Source organism: Myiozetetes cayanensis, unplaced genomic scaffold (genome assembly GCF_022539395.1).
Source record: "Myiozetetes cayanensis isolate MyiCay16 unplaced genomic scaffold, myiCay2020 scf516, whole genome shotgun sequence".
NCBI classification, from domain to species: domain Eukaryota; kingdom Metazoa; phylum Chordata; class Aves; order Passeriformes; family Tyrannidae; genus Myiozetetes; species Myiozetetes cayanensis.
Window position 1 is genome coordinate 7579 of NW_026087761.1, and position 21388 is coordinate 28966.

A 21388-nucleotide genomic window follows, 5' to 3' on the forward strand; every position below is an offset into this window, starting at 1 on the left:
GAAAAAAAAATGATGGTCAGGAATAGACTGGGTCTGTAAAATTATCCTAGAGAATTGCATACAGCTGTAACATTGGTAGAGCACTTCCAATTTAAAAAATGAGGACATAATACCACTCTCTATAATACTCCTCTCTACCCATTTTACTGTTCGCTAAATATGGACTGTTTGGATGTTGCCTTTGGTGTCTCTTTAATACTTTTTTCCATATGAAACATGACAGCCTCCTGCAGTGTAGAATTCTTCTGCTACTGATTTTTATTCTTCTTCCTCGTAAAGGCAAAGAAAAAGAAAACCAGTCAGGAAACAAGAGCATTGTAAACTACCAGAAGCTGCTCCTTCCCAGATTAACATACTTTTTCCAACTATACAATTTTGCATCACAGAACTACCCAAACTGAAACTGTTGACAGTATGAACTCATGCACTGTATTAAATCACTCTAGGAAGCAGCCTGTAAGGCCAGTTCATTCATTTCTGATCTTCTGAACCTTGAAGCCTTTATCCTACCACTAGTCCCCACACAGAGAATGACTGCTCTGAATCCACAAGGAACATCTCTCTCTCTCTCTCACATGCATCTATTCAAAAAGGCTATTAAAAACCACCTCAGAACACTTCTGTGGCACCAGTTATTACCAAGCAATGAATATAAACAGGATCTAACAGTCAGCAGACAAAATTCTTGAGTTCAGATTAAATCAACTGCAGCTAGCTCAAAGCATTTATTTCCTCTGCTTCAAGAGCATTAAAAGTTAAGAGAAGCCACGTACACTGCTAAGCATGGTTAAGAGTCCTCATGACTTAAGAATTTCCACGTATTGTTTTAATGATATTCTTATATCATCTCCCCAGTACACCGGTGTATTTGGGACATTACTGAGGCATAACACAATGCCATAAGCACCTCACATTTGTACAGTAGGAAAGGCTGTGAAGCTCACAAATTTGTCAACTTGATCACAAGTACGTGTGCACAAAGAACAGATTTCAACCAGTTAAAGAACTACCAAACAAAACCACACACAAAGAACTTGTCCATGAGCAAATAGAGTTAAATCTTCAGCATCCCGCGAAAGAAAATAATCCTTGGGTTAAACCTCTAAACCATAAACAGCAGTATTCCCAGTATGTCTAGAATTTAATCCAAAATTGTTAAGTCTGTGATTATTTACATTTTGCAGCTGTAGACCAACATTGTTTTAGGGCTGCCACTCCAACACTTCTGCTGTTTGCTGTACCTTATTAGAGATGAAACAGAGTAACAGCTGACTAATATTTTTAAGGTCCATTGCCATTACAGATCCAAAAGTCCCTATATATGCCCAGAGAGGTGGTAGATTCACTGTCCCTGGAGGATTTTAAGATGAGGCTGGATGTGGCACTGAGTGCCATGACCTAGTAATCACAGTGGGGTTGGATCAAGGGTTGGACTTGATGATCTTGGAGGTCTCTTCCAACCCAGTTAATTCCATGATTCTATAAAAATATGAACCTGACAAACATCAAGCCAAATTCCCTGCACTGCTGCCTGGAAATGAAGGGATGCTGCTCACTCAAGGATACAGCCCTGAGGACTCACCCTGGGGTTTACCTCTCTAGTTCCTAGAGCAGCACAGCATCACCATAGATGCACAGTTCACTAGACTGGGAAACCTGATTCAGGTTACAAATAAACTCTCCTATTACCTGGCAGCTTGTCCCCAAGTACTTCTGCTGCACAAGGGCAGAGAGCACATGCAGAAAGGAGAAGCATTTATCCATGTAGCTTAAAGTGCTGTGCCCTTCAGCTTTGCTACAGAGATTAAACCAATTCATTAACAGCCAGCTGCTAGTGAAAATACCTTTCCCCTCTCCTTCCCCTTCCCAGCCTCAGCCACCGCCCTCTTCCTCAGCTGATCTGACCCAACCTGAGCCAATTTAGAGAAAGGAAACAATATGCCTCCCTTTAAGTATAGTAACTCTTCTACCCTTTTAATTCACAGTTACAGTAGCCTGATGAGTATCTCTGCTGACTGGGCAGGAATGCACAGGTGTAAATGGAGGGAGAAGGGCAGAAAGCCCCTTTCCTCAGTAGCCGCTCATTAAATCAGGTAGGTATATTAGCACACACCCTACGTGAGGGGTAGACAAAAGGAAATAACCCCCCCTCTTTTCCTTCTGTCAGCCAAAAATCTGAGAGAAAACAGACATTAAATATTCCTTAACTATTCTCACAGTTATTCGACTTTCTTGAAGTCACTGGATAAGTTCTCACTCTGTTTCTTCTATACTCATGCCAGCAGAAATTTCCACGAAGCCAGGCTATTCACTATCCTCATAACTATCCCCCTGTTATTAAGCCAGCCATGAGTAATGTGCAAGAAACAAACCACTTAGGTTGTGCCAGAAAAAAATGGGATCAGGCAACTCTTAAAAAGAACAGAAACACATTAAAAGGAAAATGTCTTTACGGTCTTATTTCATTCCATTTAAAACAGTGAGAGCAATATTAATTCATTCATTTTAACTGGAGATAATTACATCTAATTAGTTATGCTCATTTAATTACATAGGAAGAGAGATACATTCTGATAGCACTGGAATGCAGGATAGGACAAGAAATGCTCCAAGAACCCTGCCAGAAATGAAAGAATCCACATGATGAGAAACAGCAGACTTGATCTGTGGCCCAATCCAGTATCCATCTCAGATGACTTAAACACATAAGCTTCAGAAGGTGAAAACAAGCCCCAAAATAAACAAAACCACAAAGACACGTTGGAGGATAAATCTACCACCAACAACTACAACGTAATATTCTTTTCAAAAAGAAGACATCTCACATTCTTTACAATCTTTATTAGCAATAACTACTGGATATGGACAGTTTGTAAGCCAACTAGTTGCTCGATTTACCCTTGAACTCCTTCCTTAATCACTCCAGTGGCTGGGTTCCACTACCTTATCATACACAAGAAAATTGGCTTCAGGTGGATAAAGAAGCAATAGATATATCTTGGCTTTAGTAAGACTTTTGATGCTGTTGCTAGACAGGAATGTATCTAATACCATAAACTGGGTCAGATGAAGGTCAGACAAAAATTCAGTCCTTAAAAGAGCAATTATTATTTTACTGTCAAAATAGAAATTGATTCCAAATATGGTCAAAATGATGGCAAAGGAAGCATCAAAGATGATGAAAAGTTCCCAAAAGGTACTTTTCCTCTCTAGTCTGATGGAAACAAAGGGAACTCTGGATGGCTTCACCTCTTGTTCTCAGAGAACATAGCAGTCAGACAAACAGATCCCCACCAGTCATAGCCTGCGTCTAGGAAATGGTACTGAAGAACCCAATGTTTGAAGAACAATGTTTGAAGAGTATTTCTTTCATTTTCTTGACTGAACCAATGTGGAAATCTGTGTGTTTCCTATACATGACAACTTTCACATTTATCTGAAATTTTATTTAGTAACTCCTTTGGGGATTCCCTAAAGATTAACTAGAGTCCAGTGTAATGCTCCTGCTTTCCTAACAAATAAGAATATTCAAGCTTCTGCTGTTTTGGGTTTGATTGGTTTTTTTTGTTTTCCCTCTGCACCACCTCAGTTCCACTGGAGCCATAAATGGCCAGGCCTGTTCTCAGATTCCTGACCCCACGCAATGTCAGTCTCTGGGCTATTTTCCACAGAATAACTTTCTTCTGTAGAGTCTGCCTAAATCCACCCTGTTAATCTGCAGTTCACAGAGGGAAGGGGTGGGGGGAGAACGGAGGGGAGGGAAAAAAACAAAACAAAACAAAACAAAAAAAGAAACAAACAAAAAAAAAAAACCAAGAAAAAACACCAGGATTTCTGAGGTCTAGTGAGCAGCCCAGTATCAACTCAAGAATAACACGAAGCTCTGTGAAGTTCATCCTCTCCGCCCCTGCTACCGGGCAGACCTTCACGGGGAATTACACCGCTATGACTCGGAGCCTCTGTGGATAACGAGAGGTTGTCCAATGCCTCCTGAAGGCTGAGAACTGGTAAAAGTGCAAGGCTGGGGAAGACGTGATCGAGTGGAATGGGACAGGGATGGGGATATTTGGGACACTGGCTTTCCTTGCCCCTCCCCTCCCGCTCCCTCCCCTGCGGGCCCTCAGCGCGCCGCGCGCTCCACCCGCCCCTGCCCACTCACGACGACGGCGACGCTCCCTCCGCCCGGCCGAGACGTCGCGGCCAATCGCCTCCCTTCTTCTTGCAGCGAGCCGGCCCGCCGGCCTATGGCGAGCCGCCGTGCTCCGCAGTGCCGAGGGGTCCTGGCGACCACTTCCGCCCGGGGCCGTTGCCATGGGCACGGGGACGCCCGGCCGAGCCCGCCCGGCGGGCTCAGATCCCGGCAATAAAAACACAAACGGCACGAATAGAGTCCAGGAGATTATTTTTATTGCTTTTACCAACTTTCTGAAATGTTACAAAAGATAATTTTATTCTAGCAGTAATTAAAACAACACAAAGGCTCAATCTTTCACATTAAAGACAAGTCTGAGAGTTGTGTTTTCTGTATAAACTGAATGTTGATTCTACAGTTGAAATAATGTTTTCATTTGCTTTGGATTTGGTTATAAAGTAAGAAAATGTCACTGTAATTAGAAAAGCAGTTGTAAAAAATTCAAACCGTACAGAATGTAATCACATTTCAAATAAAGAGTATTAAAATCAAAACCTCAGTTCAGCCACAGAAGCCGAACCTGGAAGACACTTTTGCACAGGAGCATCAGCAACAATAGAAAAGAAAATACTATAAATGATGTGTCTTTCCAATAAAATAATTTAGAAAAGTATCAATTTTCAAACTTATTCATTATTCCAAATAAATGTCAACAGATACTAAATTCAATATGAAAGTGTCTTTAGGTTAACTTCAACGCCAACTACAAAGTTCTAGAGGTTTTCACTAAAAACATTATAAAATAAAATCGACTTAAACATACTGAGCAATTTGCTTTATTTATAGCACTACATTTATGCTGACTCAAAGCTGTGTGCCTCTATAGTCTTAAAATTTGCCATAAAATAAATTACTGTTTGTATAAAGAAAATATTTCACACGTTTGTACTGTACTTGATAATTTTGTCCTAGATGAGTAATTAAAACATTACTAATCATAAGAAAGCAAAAAGAAAACTAAGCTCGCTGTGGTGTTCATCTGACAGACTAAATTTATGAACTGAAAGTCATGAACCATTTACCTTATGATTTACAGAACATACGTACAAGACAAACCCTTCAGAATGGTGCAGGCTCTGTGATGTGACAACTATTTGTTACAGATATATTTTACAGCCTGTTGAACCTGCCTTTAGGAAGTTACCATATAAAGACAGAGATGAAAGTGAATGAAGCAAATGATAACTTATGGAATAACTTTCATTAAATGTGAAAAAAATGGCCAAGATACTTGGTTGGAAAAAAACACCATTAGGGCACCAAATTCTTCCCTAAAAGGTTTTATGATGACAACCTTGGCAATTTCGAACATTTCACAGAACAACTGTAAAAATATTATAACTGCAAAATTAAGCTAGGAAGAAATTGTCATTAACTTGGGCATATGTAAACAGAATGAGAAACATGTCACTGTAATACATATGAAAATAGTAAGAATGAGTTGTCTAGAATATAATTTAAACATGCAACTGCATTTTAAGTGATACATTTTAGATGAGAATTTAAATGGAGTGGTCAAAATTAAGACCTACACTTCATGTAAACATTCATATTTTTAAATAAATTAGAAAAAGAGAAAAGAAAAAAAAAGAGAAAAGAAAAAGGGGGGAGAAAAAAAAAAAAAAAAAGAAAAAGAAAAAAAGAGGGACTTCCTGAGGTGGCTCTGCAGCCAGGTACACGGTAGCACTAAGCTCCATTCCAGGAAACCAAGGCATCTAAAAAAAGTGCAGGGTTGTTTATTTTCCTCTGACTGTTGGAATGGAAATACATTGGCGTAGTTTTTACAGGGCTTAAGCCCTATGAAAAAAAATCAATGCACAGCAATTATCACTGCTCTTTTGCATCCCTTAAGGCAAAACATATCTAAATACAAGCTACATCCTTAGCCATTTTATTTTAATACCATGTGTGATCTTAAAGCAGAGAAGGTGTAAAATGAGCAGCGAATCACTTAACCATGGATTATCAATAGGGATTTATGCACTTAATACCAGATCTTCTCCTGTTCATATAGGGAAAAGTCCAAGCGTAACATGCTACTACTGCCCAGGAATACTGGAACTAAAGACAGATTACTGTAAACTGGTTTGCCGAGTTATGGTCTTTCTGGCACTGATTAAAATATTTACACAACTAAATAAATACTGTGATTAGACTTGTGGGCCTTTGGTTTTGTTTCCTTTCTACTTTACTAGATATATATATCCACTTCTTGTAATATTGACCTAAACTTAACTCTCCCAAAGTAGAAGCCAGATACAAGGTGTGCAGCACCACAAAACCCTGATTTCCAGCATTAAAGAGTTAGATATTCAAGAGGCTTATAGTAAATTTTTGTGTCTTTGGAAACTGTTGCAGGACTGTGAACATTAAGTGTAAATATTAAAAATATTTAAATATTAAAATAGTACTGGGAGGACTAGCACAAAAGTAATGTGTTGTGGATGATGCTACCTAAAATGCTCAAAATATCTTCCCTCTTTGATTCAGCAAGAGCTACTTAGTAGTCAACAACTAACATGCAGATACGTGCTTTTTACTTTTTTAAATAATGTAAAAAGTTTTGGGAAACCATCTGCTGTAGTTTCACTGTATCTCAGTCTGATCGGAGGGAGAACACGGGTTATTTTCTAAAAGAGCACAAAGTCAAACTAAGGCACAAGCTACACTATTATCTAAGAACACCGGTCATTACACAGTATTGGTCAAACTGCTAATGCAGACCTCACTTCCTTTGCCACTGACCTGAGCCTTTGTTATGACAGTTTGGATACCATTATTCATATTGCTGTACACTACGATTTCCTTTCTTTAAACTGTCTTCTTGGAATTCAGTCAAATGAAAAAAGGGAAAAAAAAAAAAACAAAAAAAACACAAAGAAAATTGTTAAATAATTACATTACATTTAAAGGGAACAGTAACAGTTCATGTAATGTAAATGCTATTTTTAAATGTTTCTATTTATTGATCAGGCATTGCAATGGCCTGCCCAGAGAGGTGGTGGATTCACCGTTCCTGGAGGTTTTTAAGATGAGGCTGGATGTGGCACTGAGTGCCATGATCTAGAAATCACAGTGGGGTTGGATCAAGGGTTGGACTTGATGATCTTGAAGACCTCTTCCAACCCAGTTAATTCTATGATTCTGTGATTCTAATTACATGCAGGAAAGTTCTGGCAAAAAAGAATGGAGGCCCTTACTTGGATAAATATAGGCCATATTCTGGCTTCTGTAAACTATTGTTGTTTTTCCTTCAAAGGGTGAAAGTGTTCTCCCAATAGCACCCCCTCTATGAGCTCCACGACTATGTACAATCTGTCATCTATATAAAAGAATATTAATAGAACATTATATGTATACAGAAGGCATTTGAAAATAGAGTATTTGAGGTAAAAATATATTTTAGAAGCTGTTAGTTTTTACTTTTTAAAAATTTAATTTTAATCATAGTCCTACTCCTTGGTATTCCATTTTTTCCTCAACTTACGTCATAGCAACTATCAGGAAACCACTGTCTGATAATCACTCAGGGGGCAGGTGTATGTAGATAACTTTTCATAAAAAAGTTATTAAGACAATGTGGCTGGGCAATCTGTATCTTTCATCCTACTATTCACTATAGCTTTTCTCCCTATTTAGCATTTCAGTTCTAAATTTTGTACCTTTTTAGGAGAAGAATGATGCTTGCCACATGTTTACATTGCATCTAGTTTTACTGATAGATAAACAAATGTAATTTCTAACCGTTCTTCCAGTTTTAAAGGAATATAAGCCTGTCTGAACTGTAGCAGTTCTTGAAGAAAGATTATTGCTCAAATTTGACTCCTGACAAGCTGTAAGTGGTTTTATTACATATTTCTATTTCTTCATTATGTAAAATGTGGTAAATCTCTGCACCTATACTTACTTTCCAAGAAGGTTCAATAATACCATACAACATTTGGATGATAAAGCTACAGTAAGGAAAGAAATGTAAATGCTTAGAACAGTTTAACAGATGGCATAGTATTTATAATGTTTAGCTACACACTGGAAGGAAGGATATCACAAGGATTCCACAAAGTTGTTTGTGAACTGCAGTGCAGTAGACCTTCACTGCTACCCCAAACACAGAGAAATGTTGCACATTACTAGAGCAACCAGAAGGAAAATACAGTATGATTCCTATCCCCTCTCCCCTTAATAACTGAAAGAGAGTAAACGAAGTTTGAAGGCAAGTAATTATACCTGCATCAAAGTTTTGCCTTTCTTAGCTTAGGAGCACTAATGATTAGTCTGGTTTTTTAGTTTTCAGTTACAAGAAAAAAAATATCTTCTCACTGTATTTTAAAACCAAGACTTGACTCAGCAGTTTTTTTATCACAATCTTAATTTACAGAATCTCTGAAAAAAGTTCAAATACTGCCAACATATAAAGTAAGAACTTTTAGTAACAAGCATTTGCACTGCTGTTAACACTACAGTAAGCAGGTTTTCATTATTGACAGAATTCAGGTAAAGGGCGCCAATCTTGTACTGATGGAACAAAAAAAGTAAAAGCAGCTCGCAGCCCTGCTATGTAGAATCATTTCTTTTGGAAAAGACCTTCAAGATCATTGCATCCAACTGTTAGCCCAGCAACTGCCAAGTTCATCACTAAACCAGGTCCAAGTGCCACATCTACACAACTATTAATTATCTCCAGGGATGGTGACTCCACCACTTCCCTAGACAGCCTGTTCCGATGCCTGACTACCCTTTTGGTGAAAACCTTTTTCCTAATATCCAATTTACACCTCCCTGGCACAACTCAAGGCCATTTCCTACTGTCCTATCACTAGTTCCCTGGGTCGACCCCCCATTTTGCTACAACCTCCTTTCAGTTAGTTATAGAGAGTGACAAGGTCACCCCTGTGACTCCTTTTCTCCAGGCTAAACAACCCCAGGTCCCTCAGCTGCTCCTCACATGACTTACTCTCTATACATTTCACCAGTGACATTGCCCTTCTGTGATTGCACTCCAGCACCTCAATGTCTTTCTCGTAGTGAGGGGCCCAAAACTGGAAACAGGATTCAAGGTGCAGCCTCAACAGTGCCACGTACAGAGGGACAATCACTTCCCTGGACCTGTTGGCCACACTGTTTCTGATACAAGCCAGGATGTCATTGACCCCCTTGGCCACCTGGGCACACTGCTGGCTCATGTTCAGGCAGCTGTCAACCAGCATCCCCCGGTCCTTTTCCACCAGGCAGTTCTCCACACAAGAATGTCCACACATCATATTAGAGTTCATGAGACATACCTGCTCTTTGATGATGGTTAATTCAGAGATAATGTTTTTTACACTGCTGTCTCTGTCTTTTTTGTCCTTTCCAAATGCTGGATTGTGTAAATTGACTTCTTTCATTGCTAGGAGATTTTGTCCATTATGCTTTCTAACCTATAAATAAGATAAAATCTTTGTACAATTAATATAGGATGGGCATAGAAAGAATGCTATTGTGGCTACTGGATTAGTTTTCAGAGTCCAAGCCTTTCTATAAACATTACAATCACAGGTTTTTCTGTGTGTGAAGTGATTAATAAAAGAAATGGAGTCCCACAATACAGGTTAGCAGTATACTGCTGAACTTGCACAGTGTTTGAAGTGACAGTACCTGTGTTCAGTGCTGCTTTTCAGACAAAACATGCTTGAATTTCTGTGGGTTTACGCAGATTTATTAGCCTTTGTAATAGATAGAAATGCCTTGTGTGGAAATGAACTAAAAGAAAGTAAAAGTAGAAAACCTAAGAGATACACTGGTCAACCTTATAAATACAAAATGGAACAAACAAAATCACAGTAAACGCTAACAAGCCCAGACCCTAAAAGGCCTTTTTGCACCTACATTCCCCTATTGAAATTCAAAGGACAGTTCTGCCTAAAACAGGTATTAGACCCTCTCCATGAAAACTCCCCTTAAATCCGTAAAATAATAGCAAAAGGGAAGCTTACCTTATATACATTTCCAAAAGCTCCACTGCCAAGGTGCTCTAAAATTGCATAATTTCCTATGTGCTTTGTGGGTGCCTTATTCTGATTCATACTCTCAATACTTTCAGCAATTTGCTTCAATACGTGCCCCTAGTCATAAATTAAATGATAAATAAATAAATGTAAAATATTTCATGCCTTTTTTTGTGCTAAAGATGTGCAAGCATAAAACTTTTTAAGGCTATGAAGGTTTAAAGTTTTTAGTTACCTTTAACAAATTTAGCTTTGATATCAACCCTTCATAAGCTCTGATATCACACCCATAATGTCCAATATCAATAAAGATTTCAAATAAGTCAGTTGGGAAGTCTACAAAGGTGTAATTTTTTTATATATTTTAGAAACAGTGTACACAGTAGCTACTAATCTACAGCAGAGGCTTTTCAGTATTTATTATTACAACTTACTTCAGAACCTCCTAAAAAATACACTTACTTTTTACTAATCTATTGAGATATTAACCCTCTAACATTACAGACATAGGAGTTAAAGGACTTTTCTTCAGCCTCCTCTGCATTTCCACTAATTCTTGTATTTTTTTTTCTTACAGTACTTTCTGTTAGGCTTGTTGTCACAGTATCTGAGTTTCTTCTTGTAATGCATTAAGTGACAGATATTCGAATTTTTGTCAAAAAAGTCTAGTCTAAAAGATGAAAAGGACTGGGAAAAGCAAAAGGTAACAGATAGTAGGCAACAGTTATTTATTAGTTACATGCTGAACTAGTTGGGTTTTTTTTAATGTTCTGGCAGAACTAGAAATGCAGGAGCTTAAGGCACTTGGAAAAATCAAGAGGGCAAATTAGGCCAGATTCTTCAAAAATCTGCCAACCATGACAATTCACTACAAACTAGGGCACTTTCAGTACAAAATCTAGTTTAAAAAAATAAAAATACAACGCAAAAGTTATATTTGAATTTTAGTAATTTATGATACATACTAAAAACATACTATAAACACTACTGAGAGGCAGAGCTCCTAAGCACTATGACTACTACTCTAATACCACAAATCATGCTGTTACATTGCACTTGGCCTTTGTAGCTAACCTGATGAAACTGCCATCTTAGTAGTAAAAATGGGTAATTGATGCAAAATATTTTGTCCTTATTGATTGAAACCTTTCAACAACACTCCTAAGTAAAACAGCTTGATGCAAAGTCACTCCCACGTGAAGGAATTGAGGGCTCAGGAAAAAATTTTACTGCTCCCAGTTAATTGCTGCTATTGAGGGCTGAAACTTGCATCTGCTGATCTTCAGGGTAGAAGTATGTTTGATCTCCAACAGTAATGAATCTGTCCTCAACATATTTAAAGCGTTGATTGACAGGGGAAGATGGAGCCCTGCAGAGCCACGTTGTCTGGCATGCACACAATACAAGCCCCCACAGTAAGCTGGCACTGATGCAGTGCAGGGCTGGCTATCTGTAGCTGTGGACAGCACAGAAATTGCCCATTACTATTTCTTCCTGTTGATAATAAATTCCATTTAAAAAACAGGTCTTTCTGATTGGACTTCTGAAAACTATCCCAAAGGAGTTTCACAAAACATTTGGTTAACGTACCTTTTGAAAACATGCTGATATCTTTCCATACTGAAGAGAAATCTCAGGGCTCTGACAGCATAACACTGCAACAGGAAAAGTACTTAAATTAATAAGAAATTTATACACAAATGGAAAAGCCACTGATAAACAACAAGGATTCTCCTTGACTTTACACACTGGTATACTTTGTATTTAAATGACTAGATAGATTATCTTATTTACCTGACAAGAAAGGGAATAAAAATATATTAAGCTCCTGCTGTATTTTAAAAGTATGCTGGGATATTTAGGTGGAAAAAAAATAATAAAAAAAAAAAAGGTGGTGACAGTAGCACATGCTGAGGAGCATCTAAATCTCAATCACCTCTTCATATTTGCAGATAGCTCAAGACTTGAGACGTGATCTCTTCTCCAATGCTGAAAAAGGTAAATGTAATCAGTGGGTTTGTAATGTTTAGGTAGAAAAAGCATTCTGCATTTTTTCTGAAAAAAAACCAGTGTAGAACACTCTAACAGGGGACAAAAAAAAAAAAAAAGGAGTGAGAAAGAGAGAACACTCAACTTTTTAATTCATCCTAAATTCATCATATTTACAGGGATCTTTATGTACCTCCACTTCTATATTTATGTACCTTTGTTCCAATATGCTGTTTCCTAAAGGAAGGTTATTTTTTAAAACAACCACTGGCAGGTAGCTAATATGTATGCTTTTATGCAACTCATCTTCAGTTGGGCTGAGCAAACAAAGATAGTCTTGGAGTAAGATCGCTAAGGTAGGATGGCAGAAAGAAGTTGAAAATTGAATCACTGAAAACATAGACAGTGGGGCAGTAAAGAAACCAGACCAGCATTTGAAGAACTCTAAGAAAAAGACCTAATAAATTCAAAAAGGGTATTCCAATAGCTGCCACTGTATTTAATAGCAGTAACAATGATAAAGGCAATACAGATGGCCGTGTGAGAATATGAATAAGGTTTCATAAAAATATACTTCTTACCCAAAACAGATTTAGCTTTCATATGTGATCATGAAGTCCATTATTAATTCACACTGGCTTCATGTTTAACCCAGCTACAGTTGCTTCATAGCTCTTGAGAGTTATTTCCAACACATTCTGCTGGAATCTAAAAATCTCAGTGGGCATAAATTAAGCTCCTTATGGTTCTGTGCAGCAACTGTATGTGCACATGCTCCAGTTTGTTAGACTCAATGTTAGTTTCATATACCCTTTAGGAAGACTTTTATTTATCTCATCCTTAAGATGATTTAACTGAAGTGCATCATAAAACACCTACTGCACTCAACCAGCTCCCCAGCCCTAATCCAGAAGAACTACAATTAGAAAGATGACATTAGAATTAAATTCTTTCTTGTGGAAATGCCTTCCCTTGCTATTCAAGCATGCCTATCTGATCAGACAGTTGAGTAGCTATGTAACCACGTTAGGGTAGGGCTACACCAGAACAAAGCCCAGGTGAGAGGGAGGATCCTGACTGCATCCACCTGTGCTAAGGACTTTCTCACACTTGCCCAGAGAAGGGCAACCAGAGCAGCAGCCGCTGTGTTCATCCCTGAACCCCAGCCCACTACTTTCCTATGGCTTGGAGAGACACCCACCATTTCACAGAGCCTGAGAAAAGTTACCAGGTAGTTAATTACTACTGATAATCTTTAGCCTAAGTTGACTCAAACCAGTACCTTTATGGAGGTAATGACATGCAAAACCAAGAGCCATTCTATGCTTAGTGGGTCAATATTTATCCTACACTTACATTTTCTCTACTTCATGTGATTGTTTTCCTGTATTTCATGTAACAGCTGCAGTAGGATGCTCCAGAAATAAACAGATATTAGTACAGTGTCAAATTTACAGTGAGTTTCAGTGAAGATTAAGGCACTATAAAGAAGATCTGATGCTGGGCAACCTGAAAAACTGGAGGAAAGACTATCACAAGATATATCCACTTTCCTTTACACTATATAACGTACTAGAAACAAAGTAAATCAGAACAGAAAACGTAAATTGAAGCACTATTTAACTTTTAGTTCATGGACTATTTGTTATTCCTGGGTTTGTTTGGTGGGGGGGTCTCCTTTAAGTATGATTTTTTTTTTTTTTTTTACTATAAAATAAACTTTAATTCATAAAAAATTCTCAGGAACTGTTTGGGGCTTTCAGTATCCCATCATAATAAAGGGAGCTACCTGTAATAAAGTGGCTTTTTCAGCATTCCCTTCTTTGTTGGGTAAAATCAGCTTTGCTGTTGTATACATTTAATTTGCCTGGAAACAGAGAAAGGCCAATATTAAGAGTGCTCCTTTGTACAGAAACCACCAATAAGAATCAGTGTTGCTTCAGGTATATCAGAAGCTAACACCAATAGACAAGTTCTCGGCATCCTATTGCACACCTAAAATTTAAGTTCAAATTACTTAAATCTATATAAGAATTAAATCACTGTTCCATTTAAACTGATACCGCAAAGAGAGCTTTTGAACACATAATGAAGCAATGTTTCTATCTCTGGAGGTGAAGGAAATTGCAGCAACATATCTCCTGTCATCATGTGGATATTCTGAATTGTCAGGAACAAAAAATCCAGTCTCAATAAATTAAACTGGAGAAACACCAAAAATGATACCCTGAGGAGTCTGTGCCTTCAGCAGGATTTTGTGAAAACCATACTGATTTCAGGTTCCATTTTCAAACAGCCAGGTGTGCTTTGTTAATGTGTTGGTCTGATAGATGGTATTGGTAAATTTAGTTATGAGTACTGTTCCCAATTACTTGATAAGCTCCCTGTTGAAAACTCCTCTCCTCTCTAGCAGAGTTGAAGGAAATATGTGTTCAGCTCTGCTGCAGTTTTCTTCATGTTTTCTTTGACTGTTCATGAAGGTAGAGTTAAGCTAAGGTTTTAGATGGTGTAACAGAGCCATTGAATCATAAGCACATTCTATCTGCTACCAAATTACTGCAGACTGCTACCAAGGATGTAAGTTGAGACAAGGACACAAGACAGACAGGTAGAGGGCAATTACAGCAGAAGCAAAAGGTTCCCAAATGCCTGAACCAAGAGTCCTTTGACACCAAATGATATAAACCTTTAGAGGTCACTTAGATTGACTTCCTCAGCACGTAACTGAATGAGCTGCAAATCTTCTTCCTCTGTTTTTAACCCAAGTGAGTTCCTTCACATTGTAACCCAAGCAACTCTCAAAGTTGTATCAGCACAGAGAAAGGAGAAGGATTTAAAATCACCGTGGCTGTTCTAAGGTGGAACTCCAATGGAAGTGAACATGCTTGAAGATATGTCCTGAACTGAAAGGGGAATGTTGGCCTGGTGTTTTGACAAATGGAGAAGTCAGTGTCTTAACAGAATGAGTAGGAGAAGTTAAGTTTTTAGCCCAGCCTGTGCATTGTACTATCAATTTTTAAGAAATTTACTGACTACAGTTACCATACATTGCTAGAGCAACACACAAAAACTCTATGTTAAAATCATTTAATTTAAGCAAGTGATATTTTATTTTTATTAATTCAGACAGCCTAAAGTATATGCAGTTACACTGTTCAGATAAAAAGTTGCCTAAATTTTTACTGATGATTTTAGTGTTTAAGAATCATAGAAAATATTTTTTCTAGACTTACTTTCATTCTTTTCCTGTTAACCAATAGTTTTGAAATATACCCAACTTATATCCTGGTCATATTTAAGGATCCTCAGTTCCTTGAGGAATATTTCTAGTTGGATTTTAGGCTAAGTTGAAGGCTTTGATCACTGAGTTAACATTCAGAATGTAAGAGCTGTCTACAGGTTTTAGCTGGTATTAATGTTCTAATTATTTTTATCTTTGACTAGGTCTGGAATACAATCAGGGATTTTAAGAATGTTTTATCACTGGAGATGGAATGTCAGGAAGTTATCTCAGAAATACATACTCTTAAGAAAAGACAAATTGATGTGAAGCAACATGTCGGTTTTAAGCTGCATATTTTTGCTTTAATAAACTTCATCTAATTCAGAATTTGCATTTCTCAGTTGATTCTCTGATGACTCTTATTTACTATCTTGTTTTGAATATGACAAAAGCACAGCAAGAGATGCCAACCAAAATGAACCTTGTCTGAATAATACTGTTTATTCTTCCAGACTAGACACTTATGTTGATACCTTTGTGTCTATGCCTCTGTGTGTAACTCTATAAAGAAACAGAAATACTAAACTTATAGAGAGGCATATTTTGCAATCTCTTAAATTATGATAGCGAACAACAGCAATTAATTGAAATTATAGACTATAATACCTTACTTCACTGAATAAAATCTTCCTTCCTACCTGTACAACCTGGTAAGTGTTAGTCTCATTGAGCACCAGCTCAGTAATTGCAGTACAACAAGCTAGAATAAAAAGTCAGATGTAACATTTAGGGCCAGATTCATAAAAATACTTGGATAATGTGGTGGATTAACCTTAGCAAAGGGCCAAATGCTCATCTAGTTGCTCATTCACTCCCCCTCTTTAATGGGACAAAGGGAGAAAAAAGGATGGAAAAGTGCACAGGTCAAGATAAAGACAGGGAGATTGGATACTAGATTTATTTCACATCTTTATTTCACTCTTCAGAGGTAACATCTATGATAAAGTATTCAAAACCAGTTATGTACTATGTTACAGCTTTCAGGAAGATACTGCAAAGACTTATGTAATTCTAGTAAGGATGTTTTGCATTGCCCTTCTATAGTGATTGGAAAAAGACATGATCCTCCAGAAGGCTTTCAGAATGGGAAGTTGACTTGCTACTGAGAAATCTCCTCTAAAAGGGATTTGCTCCATAACTACTGAAGAATCCTAACCTGACTGGTAGTCTTTAGAATACCACTTTGACACAGAGTTCCATCATAATCAATTCATAATTGATCTAACATAGCAAATTAGAATACAGGGAAAAACATGATCAAATAAAATAATCTCAGGCTAAACCCAAAATTATATATATAAGATGTTTTTACAGGTGAAAAATACATCTAATTCCCATATACATAATACTTTGTGCTTTGCTTCTTTCTAACAAAAGTATACTTTTGAAAATAAGTGCTGGTATTGCACATATGAAAATAAACACATCGGACTTGGTGCTCCTACTCCCCAAAGCAGGTATAAAATTTACAATTTTGAAATATTTTGAATCCTTTTGCATAAGTGTACGTAAAGACATAACAGAGACCTTATAAACCTACCCACTTGAAGTGAGAAAGTAATTTCTTGCATCTCCTCAGGACTCAGATCATCTGACAAATGAAGATCCTGGATCCTCCCTGATGCATTTGCACTAGATAAACTTCTAACTGAAGAGTGATCAGAAACAAGATTTCTTTCCCTGGAATTAAAAACAAAACAAAAATCAAACTATAAATGTCTTAATATGTCTTTGTTAACCATTTCTGAAGTTCTGAAAATTTGTAGGTTTTTCACTAAATTATGTAATACACTTTGAAAAAGCAAACAAGTCTTTAAGCAGAAAACTTCTTTACCACGTTCATCAATTATATTTACAATTCTAGCTCACTAATTAGGTGTCTGATTAATTGAGAAACTAAGTAGACAGTAATGACATATTTATGATTTATTCGTTATTTAGTTTATACACCAGAAATATGAAAAACTCCTGAAGGATGACAATGAAACATGAAAAGCTGAAAAAAATATTGCTCACTCATTATGTTCTAAAAAGCCCTTTAAATTCTGCAGGCATCACGCAGAGCCGAACAAACCAAAGATGCTATTTAATGAAACAGGGCTTGGTCAAATATATCTTAAAATATCAAACAGTCTCATACAATTGTCATGAAATTGAGGACTGAAAACCTATCCCTGTAATATATGAAGGAGCTGCTTGATTCCACCCCAAATCTGAATTTCCACACTAGTCTCAGGATCTTCACAAACCCGTACCAGAATCCAAACTATACTCCATAGAAGTTTGATATGATCAGAATGGATTAAACTGAGCAAGACTGGAACTCCTTCACAAATTTTTACTTGCTCTTTGACTCGTGACTCTGCACAAAGGAGTCGTAGCAACTCTGCTGTGAGCCTAAAAAAAACAAAATTAGCAATAAATTTTAACAGTAACTCCGCAATTGCTTTGTATTGTCGGGTATCTAAGGGAAAAAAAATTACATTAAACGTTTAAGAAAGAACAGAGACCTCCTATAAAGAAAAAGAAGTTAAAGAAAACCGCTTAAAGTCACTGTAAATTGGTTAAAGTCATTGTATAAAGACAATGTATACCTTTATAAATGGCAATTTTCAGCATCCTATTTACATTTCCTGTTGCCATATAATTTTGAACCAAAAGGGTGTACAATTCTAGTAATTAATCACTTTTACCTGTGGGAAGCAGCAAAAGACACTGTTTGCTGTGGCTGGTTAGCTGCCCTCTTCCAGTCAGCCGAGAAAAACCTGTGAGAGTTAAATTGATCTTGTAAAGCTGCTCTTTTTCATCAAACTCTATATCCTCCGGATCACTTAGAAAAAAATATGTCTTCATTTGTGAAATTCATTTTAAAGGCAGGAAGCCCAAAACATCTATAATCAGAAAGGACAAGACCATATGTTTATGGCTGACAAGTAATAGTTATTGAATATCAACAAGGAGGTGAATGAGTGTGAAATAAATGTGTTTTATTCATATGATAATTTTGCTCATCACCTTTCACATTAGCTTGGCAGTTGGAAAAATATGGTAATAACCTGGAGGTGCGTTTAAAATGATCAAATAAAAAAGAAACTGGTGTGAGAGCAGGATTTTCAATATTTAAGATTTTGTTTGGGGACAAATTCTGTTACTTATGATATATGATCTTTATTTCCAGCTCCGAAGCCAAATCCTATGGCTTTTTAAAAAGAATCTTGGGTTTGTAGCACAGCACTATCATAAACTCAAATCCAGAACGTGATTTAAGAAAAAAACAAGTGCCTGTGAATGACTTACAAGGCAAAGACAATGATATAACGTTAGTCAGTGCTGTACTTTTGGGGGAAATTGATGCTCTAAGTTAGGGATCAACCCCCAGCATCTCCACGTCCTTTTGCCTCCCCGGAGAGCCCTCCCCGCTGGCTGCGGGGCTGCCACAGCCTCTCGGAACGCCCAGAAAAATCCTGGCGCTGCCTGTGGGCACGGCCAGCCTGGGATTGCCTGCTGGCTCCCCAAGGCAGGCAGCGAGGAAGAGCCCGTGGCCATTTGCCTCCCTGTCGTGCCCGGGTGCCGCGGAGGCACCTGCTGTCCCGTCCTGGCGGGGCTCGGAGTGTCCCTTGGGATGAACATGGGTGAGTGCTGGGGGGACCAGCTGGGCGGGAGCCAAAAGGAGGGCTCGTCCGGGTTTTGAGCCCCTGCACGGCTCCACAGCGAGCCCTGCCACCCCCGGGGGCCGAGCCGAGCCCCGACCCGCCATCGCAGCACCCCAACCCCTCCCGCGGGACCCCGCACAGCTCTGGGTACAGCCGGTCCCGCGGCGTCCTCTGGGAACACCGGGAGCGACGGCGGATGAGGGGGGGGGGGGCGGGGAATGGGGGAAAGCCCGAATTGGATTTCGGCCGGAATACGGAATGGGGGAAAACCCGGACTGGATTTTTCCCAGAGTACGGAATGGGGGAAAACCCGGACTGGATTTTTCCCAGAGTACGGAATGGGGGAAAACCCGGACTGGATTTCCCCTGAAGTACGGAATGGGGGAAAACCCGGACTGGATTTTTCCCAAGTACGGAATGGGGGAAAACCCGGACTGGATTTTTCCCAAGTACGGAATGGGGAAAACCCGGACTGGATTTCTCCTGGAGTACGGAATGGGGGAAAACCCGGACTGGATTTTTCCGGAGTACGGAATGGGGGAAAACCCGGACTGGATTTTTCCCGGAGTACGGAATGGGGGAAAACCCGGACTGGATTTTTACCGGGGTGCGGAATGGGGCTTACCCGGACTGGTGCTCCTAAGGACGGCGCCGCTCTGACCCCCAGTGCTCCAAAGACGGTGCTGCCGTGACCGGAATGTCTCGAGAGCCACACAAAGATGGCGGCACGAGGCCTCCCCCCCGCCTCAGAGAGGCATCTATCCTATTGCCTGACCTCCGCCCCGTCCCCGAGCCGCACCCCGCGCTCGCAGCCCGTCTCGCCGCGGCGCCTCCGGCCGTGGGGACGAAGCGTGGCGCTCGGGAGGCAGGGTGGGGAGCTCGGCGGCGACGGGCGCGGGCGGGAGGTTCGCGGGCGGCGGCAGGCACCGGCGCGGGCAGCCCCGGCCGTGGCGCGAGGCCCGCCGGCGTGGCTCCGCCCCGCTCCCGTCCCGTCCCGTCCCGTCCCTGTCCCGCCCCGCTCGGTCCCGCCGGGCCTGCAGATGGTGCCGGGATCTCCCCCGGGAGCCGCACGCGGCAGGTACAGCTTCAGGAGATCGTCCCCGGCGTGAGTGGGGCCCGGCGGGGCGACCGTGGGGTGGGGTGAGTCAGAGGGACACGTTTCCCTTCTCCTGCCAGCGTGGATTTCCTCCCTGGGCAAGGGCTCTTTTTCCCACTCCGGGCTGGTCCTTGCCGTGTGCGCTGGGAAGGGTGGAGAGGCAAGGGCGAAGGGCCGGGTGACGGTGGGGTCCCAGAGCTGTGGGGCTGGGCTGTGCTGAGAGGGGCGGGGGTCCCCATGGGTGAGCCTGAGCATTGGTTTGGGGCTTCAGGAGCCCGGGGGTTGTTTGCAGCTCTGCCAGGCCTGGAGCTGGGCTGGGCCGTGGGACAGACGCAGGGGAGCTGGGGGAGGGTTTGGGACTCCCTGGAGGGAAAAGGGGGCTGGATGGAGCCACGGGCTCGTGCTCGTGGGTAGACGCTCGTCCAGGGCGCTGAGATCCGGTCAAACTCCAGTTGCCCTCGTGCCCAGGGATGCAGGGTCTGAGGCATTATTTCCTCTCAATTACCCCTCTATTCCCCCTCCATTCTCTCTCAGTTCTCTCTGTTTCCCATCTGTTCCCTCTCCATTCCCTCTCCATTCCCCCCTATTTCCCATCTGTTCCCTCTCTATTCCCCCTGAATTTCCCCTTTATTTCCTCTCAGTTCCCTATCTCTTCCCTCTCAATTCCCCCTCTCTTTCCCCTCTGTTCTCTTTCTATTCCCTCTCTCTTTTCCCTTTCTTCCCTCTCAATTCCTCATCTTCTCCCTATTTCCCCTCTATTCCCCCTCTATTCCCCCTCAATTCCCTTTCCGTTCCCTCTCAATTCCCCCTCTGTTCCCTCTCTATTTCCCCTTTATTTCCTCTCAACTCCCTATCTATACCCCCTCTAAGTCCCTTCTATTCCCCTTCCATTCCCCCTCTATTTCCTGACTGTTCCCTCTCTATTTCCCTGAATTTCCCCTTTATTTCCTCTCAATTCCCTATCTCTTCCTTCTCAATTCCCTCTCTATTACCCCTCTCAGTTTCCCTCAGCAACTCTGCTGTGAGCCTAAAAAAACAAAATAAGCAAGAAATTTTAACTCCACAATTACTTTGTATTGTCAGATATCTAAGTGAAAAAAATTACATTAAACGTTTAAGAAAGAACAGAGACCTCCTATAGAAAAAAAGAAGTTGAAGAAAAACGCTTAAAGTCACTGCAAATTGGTT

At 40.1% G+C, this 21388-nt stretch overlaps 1 protein-coding gene across 1 annotated transcript; it reads right to left on the reverse strand.

Moving 5' to 3' along the window:
* Nucleotides 1-4385: 4385 nt before the first annotated feature.
* Nucleotides 4386-20455, reverse strand: LOC126649908 (uncharacterized). The gene is made up of 8 exons (XM_050334272.1): nt 19880-20455; nt 19730-19787; nt 19034-19379; nt 18145-18216; nt 16992-17131; nt 11770-11834; nt 10168-10296; nt 4386-9612 (listed from the first exon to the last, which is right to left on the reverse strand). Exons 1-8 carry the CDS (start codon nt 20453-20455, stop codon nt 9055-9057), a joined length of 1944 nt encoding a protein of 647 aa, XP_050190229.1. The 3' UTR covers nt 4386-9054.
* Nucleotides 20456-21388: the final 933 nt, after the last annotated feature.

What these genes read in the sequence shown, in the direction of transcription:
- LOC126649908 (XM_050334272.1), bottom strand. Translation starts at nt 20,455, where the DNA reads ATGCTCAGGCTCACCCATGGGGACCCCCGCCCCTCTCAGCACAGCCCA. An exon ending in GGCTCGGGGACGGGGCGGAG is followed by an intron (nt 19,788 to 19,879) that starts GTCAGGCAATAG and finishes CGGTCACGGCAG; the next exon opens with CACCGTCTTTGGAGCACTGG. An exon ending in CCTTAGGAGCACCAGTCCGG is followed by an intron (nt 19,380 to 19,729) that starts GTAAGCCCCATT and finishes GGAAAAATCCAG; the next exon opens with TCCGGGTTTTCCCCCATTCC.